This window comes from Mus caroli, chromosome 12 (assembly GCF_900094665.2).
Source record: "Mus caroli chromosome 12, CAROLI_EIJ_v1.1, whole genome shotgun sequence".
NCBI lineage: Eukaryota > Metazoa > Chordata > Mammalia > Rodentia > Muridae > Mus > Mus caroli.
In genome coordinates this window covers 103,053,655-103,078,693 of record NC_034581.1, presented here as the reverse complement: position 1 = coordinate 103,078,693, position 25,039 = coordinate 103,053,655, and the positions used below count along the sequence as shown (strand labels likewise).

At 43.7% G+C, this 25,039-nt stretch overlaps 1 protein-coding gene across 4 annotated transcripts in view; it reads right to left on the bottom strand.

Moving 5' to 3' along the window:
- Evl (Enah/Vasp-like) overlaps window positions 1-25,039 on the bottom strand; it is a 124,618-nt gene that overhangs the window by 69,933 nt on the left and 29,646 nt on the right. The window contains exon 1 of one of the 4 annotated variants that reach the window (XM_021178558.2): window positions 11,198-11,499. The exons of 2 other annotated variants lie outside the window; for them this stretch is intronic. In XM_021178558.2, coding sequence (XP_021034217.1) covers window positions 11,198-11,220 — 23 coding nt within the window. In that variant the 5' untranslated portion in view covers window positions 11,221-11,499. Of the gene's footprint in view, window positions 1-11,197; window positions 11,500-25,039 lie in introns of those variants that run through there. One more of the 4 variants, XM_029484430.1, reaches the window with a different exon arrangement.

Here is a 25,039-nt window from a genome sequence, read left to right as displayed (position 1 = left end):
CCAGGCTGGCCTTGAACTCATAGATCCGCCTGCCTCTGCCTCCCGAGTGCTGGGATTAAAGGCATGCGCCACCACTGCCCAGCTATGACAGCAGTCTTAATTGGGACAAAGAGCCATACTAACGCCATACAGTGCCCATCCAAGTCAGAATGACAACTCTGAAGGTGACTGTCATGGTGACCTCCTCTAGAGGTTGAATACTGTCACTTCTACTCTGTTTTTCATTTCTTTCCCAATTTCAAATTACTCTAAAGTCTACATTTTAAGTGACAACATTTAACAGGAAAACAAAATCTGGGAAATTCTCAGATAATACCACCACCACCACCACCACCACCACCACCACCACCACCACCACCACCACAAAAATCAGCTGGGACCCCATGGTACTCAAAATGAGAGGACGTGAAAGTCCATCTCACCTGACAGCTCAGGCCAGGGCTTCCGCTCTTTGGCTGTAGGTCAGAAAATCTGCAGCCCCACAGAACTGAGAGTTCAGCGCAGACGGGGCAGGAAATCCGGTGGCCACAAACACAGGGTATTGGCTTTGTCCTGTTAGTAATTATGGCAGGTTCTTAAGAGTTTAGGTGTTTCTTTCCCTCCAGTCTGCAGTGTGTGGTCAGGGTAGAGCTTTGGTCTTCTTTGGCTTTAAATGGCAGAACTGACGCTTCTTCCTGCTGCCAGAGCAGCGCCCACTCAAGATGGAGGGCAAAGGAAGAAACCATGACCGCGGCAGGACCAGAAGCAACCTCTCGTCCTGTTCTGTGACTAGCCTGCCGACCATGGCCAGGTTCTGGCCCTGCCTAGGTTTGTTTCCATAACTGCCATCAATTTCTAGCTTAGCGAACACGGCATTAATTAAATGGTGTTTTATATACAGATCTGGGCTGTGTCAACAGACAGTACACTCTTCAGTATTACTAAAATCTAACTCTGAATGAAAAAAAAATGCACTCATGTCACTCAGCGTGCCTGGGAAAGTGCACAGAGGACTTCCCCACCCTGGGGAAGTCCCTCAGGAGACCCTGACATGTCTACTTCCAGGACGTGAAGTCAATGCTGTTCTCAAGTCGGAACCTGCAGAGCACTGGTCTGACTGTTCTGAGGCTCTTCACTTTGCCAGGGCTTTCTGGGAAAACACCTCTGGGGGCCCGATACACGTGCTGGGAGTCATATCACATCCTTTCCTCCCCACCCAGGCTCTAAGCGGCAGCTCATCATTCACAAGTGAGGGCAGACGCAGGCTGCAGTAAGCACAGCAGCAGGTGGGGTAGAGTAGTCCTAGAGTGTGAGAAGGAAGGTGACTTACTCTTCTTGCAGAGCAGGAGGGAAGGCAGGCCTCAGGCAGAGTGAGGCTTCTGCTAGAAAGGTCTTTCCTGGCCTGGGTGATAATCCCTGTCCTGTAGCTGTTTACCACAAGGCAACTTTCTCTGAACACCAGTGTCCCTGGCAGGTGGGCAGCGACCTGCCCTGGACCCTCACATGCCTCTTCTCTGTCCACAAGTGGTCTATTGTCCTCTTCTCACCTAGTCATGGTAGACGAGGGCTCCATCCACAACAGCAATGCCTTTACCTTCTTAAAGGCCCAAATACAGTCAGTCTAGCTGACGAGGGCACCAACTTGAGGGAATTTAAGGGAACACAATTTCGTCCATACTAACGCCATACAGTGCCCACCCAAGTCAGAATGAGAACTTTGAAGGTGACTGTCATGGTGACCTCCTCTAGAGGTCAGAATACTGTCACTCCTACTCTGTTTTTCATTTCTTTCTCAGATTCAAAATACTCCAGAGTCTCTACATTTTAAGTGACAACATTTAACAAGAAAACAAAAACTGGGAAATTCATATTATGTCACGACAAAAAAAAAATCATGGTTAAGTCTGCTTAAATTAGGGGTAACCGCCTAGGAAGGACAGTCAAAGCTGCCCTGACAAGCACTTTCGGGGGCTATCACTGAATCCTTCCCCCTTCCCTCTCTGTGGGCTTCCTGGGTAGGAGGAAGCAAGGCTCTTAAACTTGCCCTCTTCCTTGAATGGGCCTGGCACATTTCTAATGGTGCAAGTTTAAATCCTACAGGGAATAGTGCATGACAGACTGTCTTTAAATCAGTTACCACGATTCAAGAGCACCTGTCGGCCTGGTCTGAGAATCATCCCTAAAGTAGGGTTGAAGCTTAGGTCCCAGGAGTCAGAGGATGAGGTTGGGCCACTAAGGGCAGAGGATCAGAGGTTCTTACCACCCAATTCCTCCTCTCTAAAGAAACAATACTGTCCTAACAGACGAATGGATTTGTCAAAACCTATTTCAGTACTGTTTTACAGTGTTGTCTGTGCAATACTTTATCTACTGCGATGACCTTAAACTCACATTACTGTCCATTTGCAGAAGGGCAAAGGGCTTAGTGACCAATGGCAAAAACACTCGTGCATCTCTCCCTGTCAGTAGAATCTGCTCTGGCATGCAAAGGTACAGCAGGCTTTTCCTTCACGAGTCAGATTGTATCATGGAAACATTTAAAGTGATTATATCAACAAGACAATACTTTAGAAATTCCTTTAAAAACAGCAAAAGAAAAAAAAAAACCCAAACAGATGGCCATATCTGAGCACAATTTAAAAATGAAGATGGGGGAAAAAAGGAAGGAAGAAAGAAAAGTCCAAACACTACTGAATGAAATTTAACATTTTGGAATTATGCAAAGAAACACTTAATCCAGAGATGTGTCAGAAAACCAAAAAGTGAACTTTACTTAGAAATCCAAAGGGGTGTGTAATAAAGGGATGCAGAGAAACATGATCTCTGACTGAATTCATCAAATACACCACCACCCCCCCAAAGCAAAACCAAGCAGAACAAAATTTAGAATGAAATTCAAGCTGGGAGTGGTGGTGCGCACCTTTATTTCTAGCACTTGGGAGGCAGAGGCAGGTATGTTTCTGTGAGTTCAAGCCCAGCCTGGTCTACATTCCCAGTCAGTTTTAGGATAGCCACAGCCAGAGCTACTGAAGAGAGAGATTCTGTCTTAAAAATCAAATAAACAAACAAGGAAGGAGGGAGGGAGGGAAGGAGGAATGAAAGAAGGAAGGAAGAAAAAAGAAAAGAAAGCCAATCAAACAAGAAAGCCTTATTTAAATTTCCAGCTCTTGGAGAACCTGGAGAGCTAGGCTGCAGAATTCACTATCTTGCTGGGCATTGACCCAGTGGCAGTCTGAGATGTAGGTTAAGCTCTCTGAACTCTAGGTACCTGAGAGGTATAATAATGGTCACACTGAAGCCAACACTGGATCCCACTCAGATGGAAGGCGGGATGCAAGATGGAAGAACACACCTAAACTATGTTCTTCTGACTCAATGTAGAAGGATGAAGAACTATGTCCTTTGAGCTGAGAGTGGTGTACACACTTCTAATGCCAGCACTCAGGTGTGGAGGCAGGAGGATCAGGATTTCAAGGCTAGACTTGGGTACATAGTGAGTTCAAGGTTAGTCTGGGCTACTTAGGACCCTGTCTCAAAAAGCCAAAATAAACAAATAAGGACATTTATAGGCCCCATGAATTTTTGCGCTCAATCATTTTGTTGATTCCTGAACCTTTGAAAACCTACTACCACACTTCCTGTTCTCCTTACTTGAGTTAATTCTGCCTAACATAGTAAGTTCAGCAGCTTTATCAAACTCCTCAAAGACTTTCACGATTGAAAATGAGACCTCCAATTGGCAGCACAGTTCCCTTCCCTTTCATTTTTTCATTCTGCTGTGTAACAACGACTGGCAGGAGGCAGGAAGTTAAAGACAGACTAGAACACCATGAGTACTGGGAAGCCAAGCCTACCCAGCTCTGCTCAAGGGAGCTGGGATGGAAGCACACTAAGTGTTGTCCCTGTCACCTTCCACCTAGTGAAAAGTTAAATAGTAGGATACAGGTTAGATTCTTTAAGGGTTGTACGGGAATTCAGAAGAAAAGAGAAACATAGAGGGCCACAGAGGTTGGAAAAGGAGCCAAGGAGGAGTGTGACACAGGCCCGGGCTTTAGAGGATGTCATTAAGGAGAGAAAAGAGCACCAACAAAAACCATGGGTTTAGACAGAGAGCAAAGAAGATGCACAGACCCACACCTAAAGCAGGTCTCCTACTCTTCAGTCTCTAAGATGGGCCTGCCTGTATAGCCCAGTAGTAGCCCAGGCTGGCCTCAAGCTGGTTATCCTACCTCAACCTCCCCAGTGCTAGTACTCCAAGTATACACCATCAAGCCTGCTGTTCAACTAGTCTTTTGGAGAACAGAAGCTAAACTGCTAGCTCAGTTTCAGGAAAAGGGCAGAAAGACCACCAAGGGCTATGTGCAGCAGAGGAGAAGCTGTACCAGAAATGAGCAGAGTTCTGAACTTTAAATTGGGAAGGATTGTCCCCAGAGCAGCAGGACCTGTTTAGCTCCTTCTTGCCTGTTTTTAACTTTTCAGCCATGAGCAAACATGAGCTGACCCACACTGTTCACACCAGGAATCTTACCAAATGTGTCTACAGTTGAAGGCAGAGGGGAATAAAATGTAAAGGTGCTAAGTACTTGTTTCATGGCTTGGGGACTGCTCTGCGGTGTATTTGTGTGTGAATGTGTCCTCTCTCCAGGAAATCCTTTTCTACTATGTACAATGCTGCTCTGTTTTTGAGATGGAGTCTTACTAAGTATTTATTGTTGGCCCAGAACTCACTGTAAACAAAGATGACCTCAAACCTGCAGTAATCCTCCTGTCTCTCAGGGGTTTAGGAGTGACCTGTGTTTAGATTACAATATTCCCCACTTACCCCACCCCAATTGAGAACCTGTACAAGGGTTCTCAAGTTAAAGTCACTCTTTAAAGTTCTTCTCTAGCTCATGTTAAAAGAAGACCCACAATCCTATCAAAGCAATAACAATACAATTTGCTTGAACAGCTCTCATCAGAGAACTCTCACTTTCATTAACTCTCCTTTCAAAGGAACAGGCTGTCCATATCACTGTCTGGTGCAGCCATAACAGGTCAATAGACACTTTATTATCAAGCTCTGAAGATAATGAGAGATGACACAGGTTCAGAGAAGGCTAACTCTTGGAGTTGGTCTCTGGCCCCATTACCTTAGCCAGAAAACCCCACAGCTCATTTGTCAACAGTAATGGAATCATTTAACTTCAGACCTGGGAGCCTACATGCCGACCAAGCAAAGACCCCAGCTCTCAGCTGACTAGTCATACTGTGTTTGTTTCACTTGCTCATAAACACTGCATCTGCAAACAGGATCATCTTCCAGGGACTAATTTTTAGCATTCTAAATCTCAACTCTCAGTGGGTAGGAAGACATTAGAAATGTTGTCTGTACAACGTGTTGGCCTTTTCCTTCTCTCTAGTAAATTTCAGATCCAAGACAAGGGTCTGAGGAAATGCCCTGTTTCTTTCAGTAAATAAAGACTTATTAATATACTGAATAGCTTCTAAATTCCAGACACCTTAGGAGATGCTTCCTTTGAGAAGTCTCACGTAAGCACATTAACTCTCAAGTAACAGCCCCATTTAAAGTCAGGGAAATTAAAGCACCATGAACTTATATTCCTTGGGGTAAAGGGTGCCCTCTGCAGGGACAGAGAAGTCACCACAGCCTGGGAGAGAGCATCCAATAAACCCAGCTCACTCTCCGCTCCCCATGGTCAGCTCCTATACTCTACCGCCAACCTCACAAGTCACTGGTCAGGGGTTCACTCCAGGAGATACCTGAGGGCTGCCACTCTCCTCCAGCCCTGAGTTCCAAGGTAGTACTCTGCTGCTTGGCTGCTTCATCCCAAGCTTTGGATGTCTTCAGCAGCTCCTGAGGGAGGGCAGTAAGCTCTGGAAGACATGTTCATACCTGCTATTTCAACTATGGCGCCTATTTAGTAGCTTTTCAGGAAATGTCAGGTGAATGGTCACTCTAAGAGCAGAAGGACCCCCGCCCCATCTTCCCACCTCCAAAAAGGCTCCTCCTGGAGTTTGTAGAGTTTACAAAATGGGAGCAACTTCTAAACTCTAAGTCACTGCCAAGGGCTACATGGCTCCGAGGTGGTATTCTAGAACATCATTTCATTCCTTCAGGTAGTGAGTTTTGATCTGTCACCTCAGTTTTATTTGTTTTTAACATAAGAGAATACTAGAATGGGCCAGTATTGGGGCTGTTAGCACCGAGCCAGATAAGCACTAACAGATTCAGCCCTCACTACTTCCCAAACTCAGAATATAAGCAAAGCAATGCTTTATCACCCACAGGAGTCCTTCTACACATGACCCCCAGTCTGCTTTAATAAGACAGGTAGCCAGGTGAGATGACTTCTTGGAGTCACAGTCTCTGGGCTGCAGACCCACAGCCCTGCCTCTAGTTGAGTAAGCTCACCATTAATTGAGGCAGACTGGAGCATTCTGCCTTGCCATCTTGGCAACTAACTTGTTTGTTTTGCTTGTGGCTTCTAAGTTACTACCAAAACCATGGTATTAGTGAAGATCACCTGTGTTACTCTGTTCCCAGCCCCTGTTCTCTTTTTTTTAAAAGATGTATTTATTATTATACTTAAGTACACTGTAGCTGTCTTCAGATGTGCCAGAAGAGGGTATCAAATCTCTTTACGGGATTACGGGTGGTTATGAGCCACCATGTGGTTGCTGGGATTTGAACTCTGGACCTTCGGAAAAGCAGTCAGTGCTCTTACCCACTGAGCCATCTCGCCAGTCAGTTCTTGAATTTGCAAGGGTGCTTCAGGCTTGCAGACTTCATTTCTTTTCTCATAGTACTAATTCTAACCCGTGCCAACATTCCAGTAAGTGGGTAGGGAAAAAATTATACCACTTCCTAAGACCAGATATAAATTAGCATTAACAAAGAAAAAATGTCAGTTGGAATTTGAACCTCAACCTTTGTATGATATCAGTTTTGTTTTAAAATAAAACAAAAGAGACTCAAAATAGTAGCTTCCCATGTGACACATTCAAACAGGATTTTAGATCTTGGAATTCGTGTACAAGACTACTTCTGGAAATAAATCAGAATTATCAAGTACTAGGGAGTCTGAGAAATAGAGGTCTGTGAAGCTTGTGGGAATTCTCCTGTTTTCATGTCCCACTGTCTGTAGGAACACTAGGATTACAGGTGTGTCCTACCACACCTGTGTTCCATGGGTTCTGGGGATTCAAACACTGATCCTTACATGTGTCCAGCAACGACTTTACTTGCTAAGCTATCTCCCTAGGTCTCTAATACTTTACTTGCTAAGCTACCTCCCTAGGTCTCTAATACTTTACTTGCTAAGCTATCTCCNCTCCCTAGGTCTCTAATACTTTACTTGCTAAGCTATCTCCCTAGGTCTCTAATACTTTTTTTTTAAGGCAAAAACATTTCAATGTCCCATGATTACTACATCAGCAAGCTGAAGCAGTTTGCCTGGTGTTATATTGCTATGGCAGGCAAAATTCTATAACCTCTGGGAGCTGCCTGCCCACCTTTCCAGCTCTTAGGATCTTGTAACCCTAGGTGTAGGGTGCAGACAATGGTAAATTCCCTATATGCCCCTGAACATAAGGTGTTGTGTTATGTCATGGCTCTGCATGTTCTTGAGCTCTAGTACATACCACAACACAGGCAGATCTCAGGAGGGCACCAAGATAACCACATGGCTGGCTTGTTCTTTATTTGTCTCAGAATCTTGGTTAAATAAATTGTGTCAATTGCTAGTAGTTTAGCCCAAGTTTAAGACAGATAACATTCACCAAAGCTCTCAAGGAACTCACAGTCCAATAAGGAGGATGGCGTGCAAACATTTTGCATCAAAATTAGATTTCTTTTTTTTTTTTTTTTTTTGAGGTGAATGTGGCCCTTGTGCCCTCAGTGCTGTGGTATGTATGGAGAAATGTATGCATACATGAGACCTAAAAGCACATGTAGACACTCTGGTGGAGCTGCCCCAGGGTCCTCTTCTCCCTCTATCTTCATGTAGAAGGAACTGATATGATTTGTAGTTTATATTATCCCATCTCATCTTGACAGCAGTAAAGATCTTCTTAGCAAGAATGGCTATCCCCATTTTCCAGCTGAGGGAATTGACACTAAGAAAGGTCTAGCTACTTGCTAGGTCCACAGAGGTAATACATGGCAGTAGCAGGGTTATCAGCCACTGTTCATCAGGACCTCTACAGAGGGAGGGCTGAGTGTCAAACTGACCTAGCCGTGCTTTAACCTCATAAGCACACACTGCTGATCACCTGCTTGTATAACAGGTTATGAAGATAAAAAAATCAGATCAAAGATATGGGAAGCTGAGTGTAGTGGCACAAGTCTATAATCCAGGCACTTGGGAGATGGAAACAGGAACATCAGAGTTCAAGGTCATCTTGGCTACATAGCAAGTTTGAGGCCAACCTGGGCTCAACATGAGACCCTGCCTCAAAAATAGAGGGGAGGGGGGAAGGAGAGGGGACACGGAAGAGTCTGCATCTTTAGAGAGCATGCACAGGCTGGTTTCTTTGGACATATAGTCTAGCAACTATGTATACAGCATTTACATGCAGTTGGCACCATAAGTAACCTGAAGGTGATTTGCAGCATTTGGGAGAATGTTCACTGTGACATGCACACACTTTCCATCATGTACGGTGTCCTTAGGGAAGTCCTGGAACCATCACCCTGTGGACGCTAAAGCTAAAGGAGGGTTGAACTTGAACTGCCTGATGTCTTTTGTACCGATTCCCCCTCCCTGTCTTTGCCTTGAATTTCTTATCTCTGTGACAGGCAAGTCAATCTACCTTTCCTAACTCAATGGATCTAAATGTCTGGTCCCTCAACCTGTAGTACCAAAATCACTTGAGAATTCATTAGAAATATTGATTCAAGTTCTGTAAGAATTTTTTATTTAAGATGCCACAGAATTACCAATAAGCTTTCAGGGATTCTAAAATCTCGAGACCACCCTAAACTAAACTAAACTAAACTGCTACACTCCTCTATGGTCCCCTGCCACCATTTCCTAGTCACAGGTACACAGCTCCTGGACTGAAGAAGGGCACTGTCTAACACTGTGAAGCTATACCTAGTAAGATTCTCTGCAACCACTCTGGGCAGAATCCTGAAGGAGGGAAGATCACACTCCTGACTCTGGTCTACTTTTCATAATGCCATCTCCATGTTCTCAGCTAATCAAGGTAGCTGCCTTTACCTTAGACCCTTCCACCAGGTCTTTCTTGGCTTTGGGGTCAGAGCCTATCACAGTGAGCACAGTTTCATTGCTCTATAGCCTTCATTCTTAACCACAAATCCTAATGAGACTTTAAATTCTTCTCAAAGAGGCAATGAAGGCTGACTGTATCCAAATGCTAACAACAAAATCTGAGCTTCACAAACTACAACTGTCTTAGTGATTTTTCATTGCTATGATAAGATACTATGACCAAGGCAGTTAAAGAAGAAAGAGTTCATGGGGGGCTTATAGTTTCATGACTAGCATGACCAGCTTGGCAACAGACAGACATGGCATTGGAGCAGGAACTGAGAGCTTGAGACACAAGCTCAAAGAATGGCATGGGCTTCAGAAACCTCAAAGCCTACCTCCACAGTGGCACACTTCTCTCAACAAGGCCACCACACCTTCTAATCGTTCCCAAAGATTCGACTATATTAGCCTGTAGGGATCATCCTCCTTTAAGCCATCACAGCAGCTTTTATAACTTCTACAACTCCATGACTCTTAGAACACCATTACACTTACTGGGATGTGTGTGCATCTGTGTGAGGTCAGAGAACAACTTGTAGGAGTTGGTTCTCTCCTTCCAGCACGTGGGTGCCAGGGTTCAAACTCAGGTTCTCAGTCTTAGCTGCAAGCACCTTTACACGCTGACTCATCTTACTAGGTCAGAACTTAAGTGACTCTCACAAGACATGGAAAGCTAATCTAGAATCCAAGACAAGAACACAGGATTCCTGACTCATAGGTGCATCTACTGTATCACACCAGACACGAAATAATTAGTTCTCTAATGGAGCTATTCTAAAGTACTGAGTGTGGTCATCCTGCAAGGGGACAGGCCTCATGCCATCGGGGCATGTTGCCACATGAAAAGGCTTTCCTTTTTCCAAGTGCACTTCATTCAGAATAATGCAGACACATGTTCTGAAACAAAGGAAAACTTCCTGAACCCACAGCATCAAGTTTAGAGCAAAGGGTGGAGACACTCTTTGAAGCTTACTTTTCTATATGGAAACCTAATGATCCTCCATCTACTGGCTGGCTCTTCTCTTACAGGTTCAATGTCTATTGCAGTATCATTTAGAAGGAACCAAAAAATCCTGCCTGTCAAGATAAAGCTGAGGTCCTGTATAATCACTCTCTCTGTCAATCAACATGGTATTTATGCCCTGTTCTAAGACACATGGAAATTTCACAGGAAAAGGAGGTGCTGTCAGAGGTCAGATACAGACACACACATACACACACATTGTCCACAGAAATGGGCACAGAATGGTCTGAGTGCCTCCTCTCTGCCTCCTTTATTCTCATTCCCTAGGAACTATCTCTGCTGGCACATCCCTTCCCATCATCAGACTCGGATAGCTTCCCCGGAAAGCGATGGAGGAGCAGAAGGAAGAAGTCACAAAGGATCTAATCTGAAACACTAATGATGACAACAGCGGAAGAGCCCCGGAAAGAAGCACCCTGCTAACAAACGTTGTCAAGGCACGTCCCAGAAAACAGCCTGGCTGTGGCTTTAATAGCAGAAAGCCAGAGCCAAATCCAATCCAGCCATGCAGATCCATTTGCAGAATTTTTCACCCTCTGCTACAGTTCCCTTTTTGTAAAGCAGCAGTAGACTGCATGAGTTTGACAAAGGAAGAAAACAAAAGATAGCAAAAGACTCGTTCTGGAGACACAGTTGCGATTCTGTATTCATAACTCTACACCAGCAGAAGCAGCTAACAGAATAATGCAGGAGGTGGGGTCCTCTACGAATCTACACAAGATCAAACCAATTACCCATGCTTTACTTCCATGTAGCAAACATCCCTGACCCTCACCACCTCGATAAACCCTACCGAATGCAGACAAGAACCTCTTTTTGTGTGTAGAGTCAGTCAGAGCCTAAGCAGTCATTACACAGCAAAAACGTAGGGAGAACAAAAACCCAGCATTAGACTGAGAGAAAACCCAGAACATACCTGAATTCCTCAAATGCGAACATGACCTAGTCAGAGGCAATTTCCTTGGATTGTATGGCAGCCTTTTTGGTACCGAGGACAACCATTTAGTCAGTCAGATGCTACAAAGTGCAGAAAAAAAGAGGTGAGGTTTCCACACCCCCAATATTCTGAAGTAAAAGGCTCTCTGCAGACGGGGGCCCTGCAGCCTCCAGCTCCGCCAGCTGCTGACAAGCGGCAGCTAACAGGGGAGGCAGCAAGAAAACCATGTGATCATTCCAGCAAGCCTGATTAATGCAGTGAATGCTTAGACTCCAGACTGGGAGCTGGATTAGTCTAGAGAAGTCGAACCCAGGGTGCGCTTAGGATCCTGGGTAAATCAAGTAACACATCCCACCTCCACAAATTGTGCAGAGTGCTGGGGTGGGGTTTCTGCAATGAGAATGAGACCTGCTCCATTGTGATCAGCCTAATGACCTCATCTTCCCAAGGCTGTTGCTGCTACAAAGATCAGTCTAAACCCATGTTGTAAATGAGCATCATACAGGTGATAGCAGGGCTACCTTTCAAGGACAGCCAGAGCATGAAACAATTCTTCCAAATCTAGTGTGCTGCCATACTGTCAAACTAGCGCAGGTGCACACGTTGCTCCAGCGCCACAGTCAAAGTTCAGTGTCACCAACATGCCACAGCTAGTATGACCCATGATTAGCAGTCTCCTTTACTTGACTATTCATTTACTATGTGTATAATGTCAATTCCTTGAAGTATAAAAACTGCTGTAAATCTTTCAAAATAAAAGAGAAAGGCAATGAGATGTCAGCCAAGAAGAAAAGAGGAGTGTTTACCCATTTGTAAAGCTCAGGCTGGCGAGATTTGGCAAATGTACTGAGGGTGCCTCCTGAAACCTGACATGAAGGGAAATCTGCAGCATTTGGATTGCAAATCTTTATAAAATATGGGAGAAAAATCTCAAATAAAAACTTGTGAGTCACTCAACTTTTTACAAAAAAAAAAAAAAAAAATCAGTTGCTAATTGTTCTCCGGAGGCAGACCCTCTTCACATCTACTGTCTTCAGCATTTCTGTCTCTCTCACATCAGTAACTGGACTTCCTTATCCCACACTGCCCTAAAAATCTATTGAGTACTTCCACAAATCTGATTTTGATGCCACCTTATTTTAACATGTCTGTAAGACTCAGTAACCTCCCTGGATTATGACATACGGTTTCTTCAACATGGTCCCCTCACAGCATGGGGGATCCTTAAGCTCTGTATTTCTAGCTCCTGGGATAGCAATGACAAAAGGGGCATACTCAAAGGGGGTTTACTGAAAGAACCTCCTTTGGCCTACCCTTTGTGTCTGGTCCAGGAGAAAAAAAAATCAGTTATTCACAGTCACAAAGGTACTCTGGGTTAAAGTGAAGCTCTTTGTGTGGCTATCTTTGTCTTACAGAGAAAGAAGAGCCCAGAACTCAGTTCAGGGAAATGCAATGACCAGACCCAGTGGAACAGACGGATGAGTGAGGAAGATCTACCAAGCTGATCCGAAACACCTTTCCAGTACGTCTCACAAGCATCTGGGTGTGACCTTTTGGGGTAACAGCTTTTTGATAGAATCACATTGTATCAGAAAAAATAGGACATTCAAAGCCATTAAACAGCCTGGCTTTAAATCCCAGAACCCCTACTTGTTCTATTGGTGCTAATTGCTGGCAAGCCAGATACCCCACAGGTAAAGCTGTAGTAACATGGACACAGCCCGTGTATCTCACACAGGCACCAACAAAGTGTGTGCTCATAAACCATACAACATTAAATAACGGTTCTACATCATCTTTACTGTCTCACAAGATATTCTCTCACTGAACAGCTGGCGGTGGTGGTATATACTTTTAATCCCAGCACTCAGGAGGCAGAAGCAGGCAAAACTCATAAGTTTGAGGTCAGTCCAGTTTGTGAGTTTCAGGACACCTAGGGTCACAAAAAGAAACCCAGTTTTGGGGAGTGGGGAGGGGCGGGGGGTGTGGCGGCACCTTCTTCAGGAGTGATCTGCCTGGTCATTCATGTGGAGGCAGGTGGGAGGAATTTTTGTCCTGTGAGTCCCAGGTCAAGGGAGATGCATTTATTTATCACTTGGTATCTGTGAGATATTGGGCCTCTGAATAGATAAGTCCACACATGTTCAAGTCACTTATGTAAAATGCTATAGTATTTGCATATATCTATATACATTTTATACTCTTTAACTCATCACTAGATAGCATATAATACCTAATACTATTTAACAATAACATAAAGTCTATATAAATACTTGTTACCTTGTTTTAATAGAATAGAATAACAAACAAGTCTGTACAAGTGGAAGGACAGGGGCACAGAACTTCTAGGCCCTGTGGCTATTTTCCATCTATAACTCACTGGTGGAGGGCTGGTTATACAATTCTGGGCTATACCTAAGGTCCTGGCAAGAGTTGGTACAAATAAATAGTAAGAAACCAAATCCTACTAGCAAGTTCATTTTAGACATCTCTGTCCAAGATCCTTAAATTAACAATAAAAAAACAAAGCCCAATATGATAAGTACAATGTTCCCAACATCACACAGCTATAAGTGGAAGAGCAATGGCTCAGATACTGGTTTGTCTAATTAACATGTTCTACTTGTGTCTTAATACCAATGAACCATAGTTCAAGCTGTCTCCAGAAGAGGATTCAATAGATGGTGGGCAGCTAGTGGCTCTAAGAAAGGTGTGCTATGGTTTGGATATGAACTGTGCTGGCTTGGGTTTGAATGCTTTACCTCCTGATGATGGCACTGCCCTGGGGAGATGCAGAGCCTTTGGAGGTGGGACCTAGCTGGAGAGAGTGGGCTGTTTAGGGTAGACTCTGAGGTTTACAGCCTGGCTCTGCTTCCTGTTCTACTACGTTAGAGCCCTAGCCACATGTTCCTACTGATGGAGAGCTGCCTTCTCTGCCATGATGGACTGTATACCCTCAAATGAGGCAAAAGAAATTCTTCTTCCTTTAAGTGACCTCCTGGCAGGTCTTTCTTTGGTCATAGAAATAAGTAACTACTGTGGCAGGGCTGGGGCACTATGCCCTTTTTATGTTACATTATGCAGTTCACCTGAATGTTATAATTACCAGATTTACAGCGAGCAAGAGACCTTTAAAGGCTCAAACTGTTCCGACACAGTCAGGAAGAAAGCAGGTAAAAACCTGAGCTGACAAGCTGTTGGGACCTCAGATTAGGCAGATCCTTGACCACATGGCTACTGCAAACTCCAAAGTGGGAGGACCGAGACTGAAGTGAGTTGCCAAGACTTCTAACAGCTCCAATTCCCTCTATTTATTTGTTTGTTTGTTTGTTTGTTTAATGTATGTGAGAACACTCTTGCTGTCTTCAGACACACCAGAAGAGGGCATCCGATCCCATTACAGATGGCTGTGAGCCACCATGTGGTTGCTGGGGATTGAACCCAGGACCTCTAGAAAAGCAGTCAGAGCTCTTAACCACTAAGCCATCTCTGCAGCCCCATAAAGTGTTAAATAACACAAATGGTCACTCCAAGGCATCTGTCAAAGGCTCGAGGTACAGAAAATACGTACTCCTGCTTTGAGACTTAGATCCCCTTTGTAAATGAGAATAACTACACATTAACTTCTCATTTTCAACAACTTATTCTTTAAGTTGGCACTTCCACGTAACCCTAAATGAAGCAAATGCCTTAGATATAAAATAGAAAGGCTCCTGCCAAAGGCGGCGGAGCCCATTCATCTGAAATACATCCTCAGAAGATATCTGCCTCTGGCAGATATGTCAGTGCTGGTCCTCTCTCCATTCTATAGACCACCAGAGCTGCCCTGATGGATGCAGCCCTGTGTCTCCCTGTGGTCATGGCAGAGCACGCTTCCCCAGTCACTGAACAACGGCCGACTAGGCTTCTCTAGAGAAAAAAACCTGGCACACTATGTACAACACAAACAGTACAAATGTTACTGTGTCCCTAGTAATTCTCAAAAGCTAAATGAGAATATTTCAAACAAGTGACCTTAGGGTAATACGAACACCCAAGTTTTGGAAGTAACATGGTTTCTTCAGTGAAATGAACAATTTTCCAAGAAAGAAAAATTCTGGTCTTTGGGGCTCACACTCAAAAGAGACTAAGCGGAGCCTCAAACCCATGTCCTACCAGCTTCACTTGGCAACTGTTTTCCCTTTCACATTTTTAGGTTGTGGGCACACAGCCATGATGTACGTGAAACAAAATAAGAACCGAGCATATGAACAGAGTCTGATGTGCCAATCAAGTAAAACGAGAAAGCTGTCCTGACATTTACAGATATGAACATTCACTACTGCACTGTGTAGAGACAAAACAGGAGACACAAACGGAAATCAGTCATGACTAAAAATACCAATCCCATCCCATGGCCCAACCAGGGGTGTTTCCAATGAGTAGGGACTGCGTGGTAAGAAGTGCTTGGGAGTGTCCTCAGATGCCTGCTTCTTTCTAGGCTTTTTTAGTTCTAATTAAGACCCTGCTTCTCCCCGCCCTCCTCCACCCTCTGCACCACTCAGTGGTGCCTTTTCAGTGAAGTCTCAGCTCTGCAGCTGGGCGGTCAGCTTGCACAGCCTCACTGCTCTACCTCCAGTCTGCCTCTCACTGCTGCCAACCTGGAGGCTGCACAGGATGGTCTCCTCACTGACTCGGCTCTGTATTCTGTGTACCTCCATTTCCAGTTCTCCTTGGTCCCCTAACTTGAAATGCTTCACCTTCCTCCACACTGGTTACAGTAAGGAGGATTCTGAATGCTAGTATATTGCTCTCTATTGAGAAACCTCAAGGCTTATTCTTAAAGGCTAGGAAAGCCTCAAGCTCCACCACATACCACAGTGAGGAAGACAGCACATACTCTGTGGGGATGCTGTGAAGATGAGGAAATGCATGGCACACAAAAACCACAACTGATGGTAGCTCATGTTAGTGTGTATGTGTCAAAAGCCTGCCAAGTCCAGTTCCTAAACAAACAAGCTAAACTCAAAAATCACCTCGAAAATAATTAACAAAACAAAACCCTCACATACTGTCTTCTGTTAAACGACTTGTCTAGCCCAGGACTTAGGCCCCTAACTTTACAAGGTACATGTCTGACAGGGCTGGCTGGGGAGACCTGAGGAGACAGCTCCAGAATCCACCAAATATTACAGTTTGTCCCAAAAAATAGACATACAACTATGGTAGTTGAATGAGAATGGCCCCTGAGGCTCATATTTTAACTATTTGGTTCCCAGTTGGTAAGCTGCTTAGGGAATATTGATAGACGTACCTGGTTGGAGGAGGTGTGCCACTGGGGTTGAACTTTTGAAGTCTAAGCCAGCCAGATACAGTCTTACTCTCTCTCTCTCTGCCTACAGCTTACCTATGAGATGTGAGCTCTCAGAGCCATGCATGCTTCCTGTCATGAAAATGAACTAACCCTGTGAAACAGTAAGCAAGCCCTAAATCCTCCTCCACATTACACATTTCAACTGGACTTCCAGGGATATTTAACTTTAAAATAAAAATGTAAACCAAAGCCACTCCATATCTCCATTTTGAGGAAATCTAAAGTAAGCCACCAAAAGGAAATGTACTAAAAGTGAACATGATTACATCTTAAAATTCACTACTGCTCCAAAGTGGGAGTTTCTTCATTCCCATCTCTACAGCAGACTCTTGCAACAAAGAGAGCCACTCTCTTAGAGATTTTTTTTCCTAACAAAGGCTTAAAGGAGATAGTGGAGACAAGGCTCAGTCTGAAAAGTGCTTATGGCACAAGTAAATAAGGACCTCAATTTGGATTCTCAGCATTAACATAAGAAGCTGGGATAGGCACGATGGTGCATGCCTACAATCTCAGCACTGAGCCTTGCTGACCACCAGTCTAGAGGAATTGGTAAAATCCAGATTGTAATAGAGTATCTTTAAAAAATAAGGCTGGATGGAAATCCTAATGATGAAGACATCAAGCATCAATCCCTAGACTCCATGTACATCCACACACATGGACACACATACCCAATATTTGAAGGGCTACTTGTTGCTAGACACCATTTTAGATGGTCCACAGAGCAGTGAATTGTATTTTTTATATGTTATATAAATATATGTATTACATGAATATGAATACACACATACACGAGTAGTTATATCCTTTTAAGGGTATAGGGTCTTTCTAGGTAGCCCAGGCCACAACTCAAAATCCTTCTGCTTCAATCCCTAGAGTTACATGTGCACTACCATCTGGCTTTAATGATTTATTTCTAATGTTGGAAGCCAGGTGACAATGGATAAGAAAAAGATGATAAGCCAGGGATTGTTTTGACTGTGTGTGGGGTTGGGGTTGGGGCAAGAAACAGAATAGGTAATTTTTTTTTTTTTAAAAGGGCATTTGCATCAAGATTTGAGAGACAAAGGTCCAATTGAGCAAGTATCAGGGAATGATCCTAAAACACAGAGGAATAACTTGTGAAAAGCCCTAGATAAAGGACAGCTAACTTAGCATTCGCCCCTCTAACATGGTACGAGTGGAACAGCCAGGATAAGCGGGCACTGAACAGAGGAAAGGGCAGGGACTTTACGAATCAAGGAATCAGAGGGGTTATTTTGGTGGTGGTGGTAATTTTGGTAATCTGGTTCTCATTTTTTAATGGAAATGAACACAAAGAGACCAGTTTTAGCTAGCCCAGTTAGGACATGATGAAATTTGAATCTTAAATTCATATGGAAACACATAACACATCAGAGCAATCCCGACTCAGAGTTATACTACAGACAGACAGACACACACACACATACACACACACACACACAGAGGAGGGAAAAGAACACCCTGTGGAAGAGAACAAAGGACTGAGATGTAAGTCCACACAACTACCACCACCTAATTTTTGTCAAAAATGCCAAAAATACAAATTGAACAAACTGTCTCTTCTTCCAACAAATGGTGCTATAAATTATGTCTGGGGCTGGAGAGATGGCTCAGCGGTTAAGAGCACTGACTGATCTTCCGAAGGTCCTGAGTTCAATTCCCAGAACCCACATGGTGGCTCACAACCACCTGTAATGAGATCTGATGCCCTCTTCTGGGGTGTCTGAAGACAGCTACAGTGTACTTACATATAATAATAAATAAATCTTTAAAAAAATTATGTCTGTAGACAGGAGAATGATACTAGATCTATATGTCTTACCCTGCATAAAATAAAACAACTCCAAATGGACCAAAGGCATGAGTGTTATTATCGTTGGGGTTTTGTTTGTTTGTTTGTTGCAGTGGGCAGTGGGAACTACAGCGGCTCGTAACTGGTCAGTGTGCTGAGAACAGTGGCAGTGTAATGCTCAGCCACAGTGTAATGCGTCACCCCCACCTCCGGGCTCCCACCCCTCCCAAGTATCTATAGCAATTAACTCTGCTAAAGGAAGGCAAGACATTTTCTTCAACTGATGAGGTGCCTGGGTTCCCATGAGCCACCCTACTATAACTTACTGGGCCATGCAGCTGGAGTGGGAGGGGTAAGGAATGGTATCAAGAAATTAATAAGATCACAATATGTTACAGAGAAGTGTTATGAAGCCCACTGTGTATAATTGTTATGTTCCATAAACAAAAACAAAACAAAGGTAGCGGAGCCAGCAAGATGGCTTAATGGGTAAGGTGCTTGCTGCCAAGCCTGAGAACCTGAGTTCAGTTCCTGGGAAGCACATGGTAGGAGGAAAGAACTGACTCCTGCAAGTTGTCCTCTGACCTCTACATATGTGCTATGACACACAGGTACCTTCTTCCCAGCCCCATCTCCCAAAAGAAATGAATGTAAAAAAAAGAAAAGAAAAGAAAATGAAAAAAGGGGTCAGGGTGGGGGGTAGAGTTTGACCTCGAGAGCAGCAGTAGAAAAAACAGCATGATTTCAGTTAGGTGTTACAGGTAATCTTTCTCACCACTCAATTGTTTCACTATGGTCTTAGGCTCACAATGAAAAAGAGCAAAGACCAAAAACTCTTCTAAATATCCTTTTGAAAATGAAGACTACAGCTAACATCATAGGCCAAGGAAATGTGAGCTCTGTGAGGAGAAACTTGGCATATTTTGCTGTTCTAGCCAGGGTCAGACAAGAGCATCTCCTAGGTGGTGAGTTAGTCAGATGCTTGTGGACTTAAGAGGTTCACAGGAAGATGAAACTGGATCAAGTCAGCAGGCTTCAAATAGGAGATCATCCTTCCAAACAAGGGACCTGTTCCAGTATTGTCCTGGTGTACTGAAATTTGTCAATACATTCCCAGAAATAGATGGAAAACCAGGAAAATGGAAAGCAAATACGTGATCAGTTGCGAAATACTTCACCAGTATCACTTTCAAAGCCAGCACTGCTCTATCTTCTTCAATAAGTGAGACAAGTCAAAGACGAAGCCAGATATTCACACCTTCCCAAGTTCAGATCAGAGCTCCAAAATCTTGTACTGAAGGCTTGGTTGCCGGGCTATTAGGTAGCAATAGCATCCTTAGGAGTTGTGATCCGAGTGTGAGATGCACTCCCTCCACTATGATGTACCCCAGGCTCATGTGTTTGAGCATCTGGCCCCAAGCTGGTTGTGTCATTTAGGAAGCTCCTTTAGGAGAATGCTGGAGGAAGGGGGTCACTGTAGTGTAAGCCTTGAGGTTTTATAGCTTAGCCCCACTTACTGTTCACTTTCCACTTCCTGACTAGAGATGCAATGTGACCAGCTTGCACCCTCATTTGCTACCATGCCATCCGCACTGTGGTGGGACACTGCCATTGAACTAAAAGCCAGAAGAAACCCTTTACTTCTTAAGTTGCTTTTGCCCAGGTACTTTTGCCACAGCAGTAAGAAAATGACTAACATAAAGAGGTAGAGCCTAATGAGAGAAAGCTAGCCATTAGCACAACAGGATGCTAGCCCTATCTTTTTCCTGTTTTCTGGCTACTAGGTGAGCACTTCCTCTGCCACATGTTTCTACCATGCTGTTGAATGTTGCACCAGAACCAAAGCAAGCAAGCACAGGGCCATGGACAAAGACCACTGACACCAAGCCACAGTGCATCTTTCTTCCTTATAAGTCCAATATCCCAGGGCTTCTTGTCACAAGGTTGGAAAGCTAACAAAGAAATTTTGTCCCAGAGTGGCTGCTATGACTACATGTGATGACATGCTTTAAGAGTTGGTCTGCTGGAGAGGAAAGTTTGGAGAGGGCTGGAGAGAGAGCTCAGTCAGTAAAGTGCTTGCCACACAAGCATGAGGATGTGAGTTTGATCCTGGAACCCATGCAGGAAGCTGGGTGCACTGACATATCCCTCTCATCCCAGCCCTGGGCAAGAGGAGACAAGTAGGTCTCTGAGGCTTCCTAGCCAGCAAGGCTTCCTGAGCTTTAAACAAAATGAGAGATGGGGTCTCAAAAAACAAAGTGAGCCAGGCGGTGGTGGCACACGCTTTTAATCCCAGCACTTGGGAGGCAGAGCCAGGCGGATTTCTGAGTTCGAGGCCAGCCTGGTCTACANAAAAAAAAAAAAAAAAAGTGAATGGCACCTGAGGAATGATACACAGAGCTGGTTTCTGATACACACACACACCCATGGTGGCAATGGGGAGGTTTGGAGAGGCAGGATAAAGAAAGTCTTAAAGGCTGTAATTGGTGCTTATTTATGCTGGTTCTTCCTGATACTGTTTTAGGAGACAGAACATTGACAGAAATGTGGACAGTTACCTTGTTGATCACATGGAAGCCATGACTCTATTGAAACTAAAGGCCATTGTTATATTCCAATAAATAACTTCTCTCCATACCGTCCATCCAAGGCACATTTAAATATGATGACTTAATTACTCTGGCAGGGTGGGTAAGTGTTTAATCCCCAGGACACACATGGTGAAGGCAAGAATCGACTCCCACAAGTGGTTCTCTGACTTTCACCCATGCCTGAATACATGTGTGTATACGCACACACACAATAAATGGAAAATCTTTTTTGTTGTTGTTCTTTTTTTTTTTTTTTTTTTTTAAAGACAGGGTTTCTCTGTGTAGCCCTGGCTGTCCTAATCTCACTCTGTAGACCAGGCTGGCCTGAAACTCAGAGATCTGCCTGCCTCTGCCTCCCAAGTGCTAGGATCAAAAGTGTGTGCCACCACTATCTGACAATATGTAAATCTTTTTAATTAAAAAAAAAATAAATGTAAGGGACTGGAAAGATGGCTTGGCAGTTAATAGCACAACTGCTTTTGCAGAGGACCCAAATTGGGTTCCCAGCATCCACATGGCTGCTCACGACCATCCACAGCTCCAGTCACAGGGGATCTGATGCCTTCTTCTGCCCTCTGTGGACACTGTATGCACAGAGTACACAGACATATATGTAGGCAAAATACCTGTACATGTTTAAAAAGTTAAGAATGAATGTGATAGCAACTATGTAGAATATCCAGAAATTCTCTAAACCTCTGACCACCTAACTAGCACAGTGGCCATCAAGCTTGGGAGCCATCAAGTAGCAAGCATGCTCCATGGGCTTCATTCTTCTTGCCCTAGGCTATTCCCTACAAGAAGGGGAGCATTACAACATCTAGCTCCCCCGACAGTGGCAAAGATTGAAGAGATGGCCTATGTTAGTGGTTAGAACAGCACAGTATACAACCCTCAAACCTATGAGCTATTGTTATCATTCACACTAACTGAGGAACACTCCAGTCTAAGCGCCAAGCTGTTCTTTTGAGCTTAGAGTTTATCACTACTTCACAAATTATAGGAACAGGTTAAATGAGTCCCTAGAGAATGCTTATTTCACCAGAGAGCACTACACAGTTTATGATCAGTGTAATAGTGAAGAGAAAGCTCCAATCCCCTCCCCCATGAAGACAAAAGATGGACCAGCTTCTGAGAGGAACCTAGAAAGCAGATTTAGGCTTCTGTGGCCTATGTGAACCTCAGTAAGTCAGAAGCATGGACAGTTCTATGCTATGATCCTTTTCCATGTACCTTTGGCTACCCTGGAACTTGCTCTGTTCCAGACTGGCCTCTGTCTCCTCTAACTTGACTGTAGGAATAAAGATGTGTGCCACCACCACTTGGCACCTGACTCAGTATTTCAGATTCCTTGACATTGAGTTTTTAGTGTTAGTTCATTCTTCTGCAAGATTATCAAAGTTCCCAGCTGAGAACAACGCTCTACTAAATGATAACTTGATCAAAGAAGAAATAAAGAAAGAAATTAAAGGCTTTTTGGAATTTAATAAAAATGAAGATACATCATACCAAAAGTTATGGGACACAATGAAAGCAGTGCTAAGAGGAAATCTCATAGCTCTAAGTGACTCCAAAAAGAAACTGAAGAGAGCTTACACTAGCAGCTTGACAGCACACCTGAAAACTCTAGAACACGAAGAAGCAAATACAGCCAAGAGGAGTAGGGGCAGGAAAGAAACCAAATAGAAACAAAAAGAACGATACAAAGAATCAACAAAACCAGGAGCTAGTTCTTTGAGAAAATCAGCAAGATAGATAAACCTTTAGCCAGACTAACCAGAGGGCTTGGAAACAGTATCCAAATTAACAAAATCAGAAATGAAAAGGGAGACATAACAATGAAATATATTTGAAAATAATAACTATTCTGTTTGTTGAACATCAACAGTGCTCTACAAAAATAAATAAATAAATGAATATTCCCAGCTGGAACACCAAAGGCTGAAAGGGTAAGAAGATATATTCAAAGTGAACAGAGAGAGAGAGAGAGAGAGAGAGAGAACGAGTGTGTGTGCGCGGGCGCGTGTCTTTCAAAAGTGGAGACATTAAGACTTTCCCAGATAAACAAGGATGGCATTAGTGCTGTTCAGCAGACACACTACAGTGTGTCTTCCAAGTTGAACAGACAGTAGGCAGCAATACAAACCTCATGAATATATGATTCCCAGGTGAATAATTCCACAGTACTGTAATGTAGATGTATAAATTAAATGTTAATTTAATGTTGGTGTCAACATTAAAAAGTAAACAGAAAGTAGCTCCATTTCTTTAGTGAATGTGCAATAATAAGTAGCGATTGTATCATAAGTAATATACAATGAGGGTGATAAAGTGAGGTGTAAAGGGTTAAATTATCAGCAACTTGTCAGTTTAAATTGTTGTAACTTTAAGATGTTTTATATAATTGCAATGGTACCCATACCAAAAACTACATAAAAAGAAATGAGAAAGAAATTAAAACACATGACTACAAAAATTAAGTCAGCATCAAGAGAAGGGGAGACAAACAGAAAATAACCAAGTAATAGCAACTACTTTAAATATAAGATAATTAAATTCTCCAATTAAAGACATGCTTAGTGGATGGAGCAGGATCCAGCTGGAACCAGTCTACATCTAAATTCATACTGGACTGAAAAGGATAGAAAAGGATGGCCAGTGCAAAGAGAAGCTCCTGAGCCCCAGGCCCATTTGAGGACAGAGGAAGGGAATTACACAGTGAAATAAATGGTCAGGTCCCCAGGAGATACAACGGTAAACACCAGCACACCTCACTGCACATCTCTCAAACACGGACATAAACACTGACAAAACTAAGTGGACAAACAGTTACAGAGTTGTCCAACAAGCTGGCTGCCAGTCCTTATATCCACCTAGATGAAATCGTAGCAGACCAGGAGCTCTTCAAGTGTTGGTCTTTACCCTTTCTTTCCCTCACCACTCAACACAGTGAGCAGTGGCAGCAAGCGGATGGGAGCAGCAAGTTCCTTGTGTTGGTGTAGGCGTCAGCAGGACTGTAGCTGGACAAGCCGTGACTGCCTAGGGAATCAAGACTCTTCAGCCCTTGGTTGTGGGTGGCACTGGCTTTCCAGGAAAGCCTGAGGAATACTCAGCCCTTGACAGTGTTAAGCTCTTACAGGCCTAGGAAATCAAGAACCCTTAGCTCTTAACACTGGCCAGTGTACAGCTTTTGGCCCAGGTCTCTTGGCACTCTCCTGGTGACAAGGACCTCCAGTCTCTCCTGTGATTCCTGCCAGCCTTTTATGTTTCCTTAGTCTCACCTCTCCACTCTCCCTTAAACTATGTCTACATTTCTGATAGGTTTTACATACTCCCTATCAGAATCCCAACTTTGTCAGGTGGCATTCACCTATAGTCCCAGCAATGTGGGAAGCTGAGGCAAGAAAATTACATGAGCATATGAGTTTGTCACCAGGTCTGGGCACCAATGGGAGACGCTGTCTTAAAACAAAACAAAATCCCAATGGCATTTTAAAAGCCAGAAATTAAAAAGTTTTGGTTTTGGGCATTGTGGCATACACATATAATCGGAGAATCTGGGAAGATGAGGCAGGAGACAGCATGTTCAAGGCCAGTCTGGGATTTATATCAAGTCTGAGCTTATAGTGAGAAGACCACTCCTGAAATACAAAATAATCAATTCTAAAATTCATTATAAAATCTCAAGGGGCTCTGAACATCCAAAATAGCCTTGAAAAAAAGAACAAAGTTGGAGACCTCACACTTATTATTTAAAACACACTACACAGTCACCAAGATAGTATGCTACTAGCATAAAGACTCACACAGCCCTTCCGGTCCGACCAGCACCGGAATAGCTAGGGTGCAGAGTCTGCTGACACCCGCCAGGTACCCAGGACACCCGCCACAGGATCTTAAGACTTCTGGTGAGTGGAACACAGCATCTGCTCCAATCTCTAACCAGAGTCAACTATAACAACTAACTCCAGAGATTACCAGATGGCGAAAGGTAAACGTAATAATCTTACTAACAGAAACCAAGACCACTCACCATCATCAGAACCCAGCACTCCCACTTT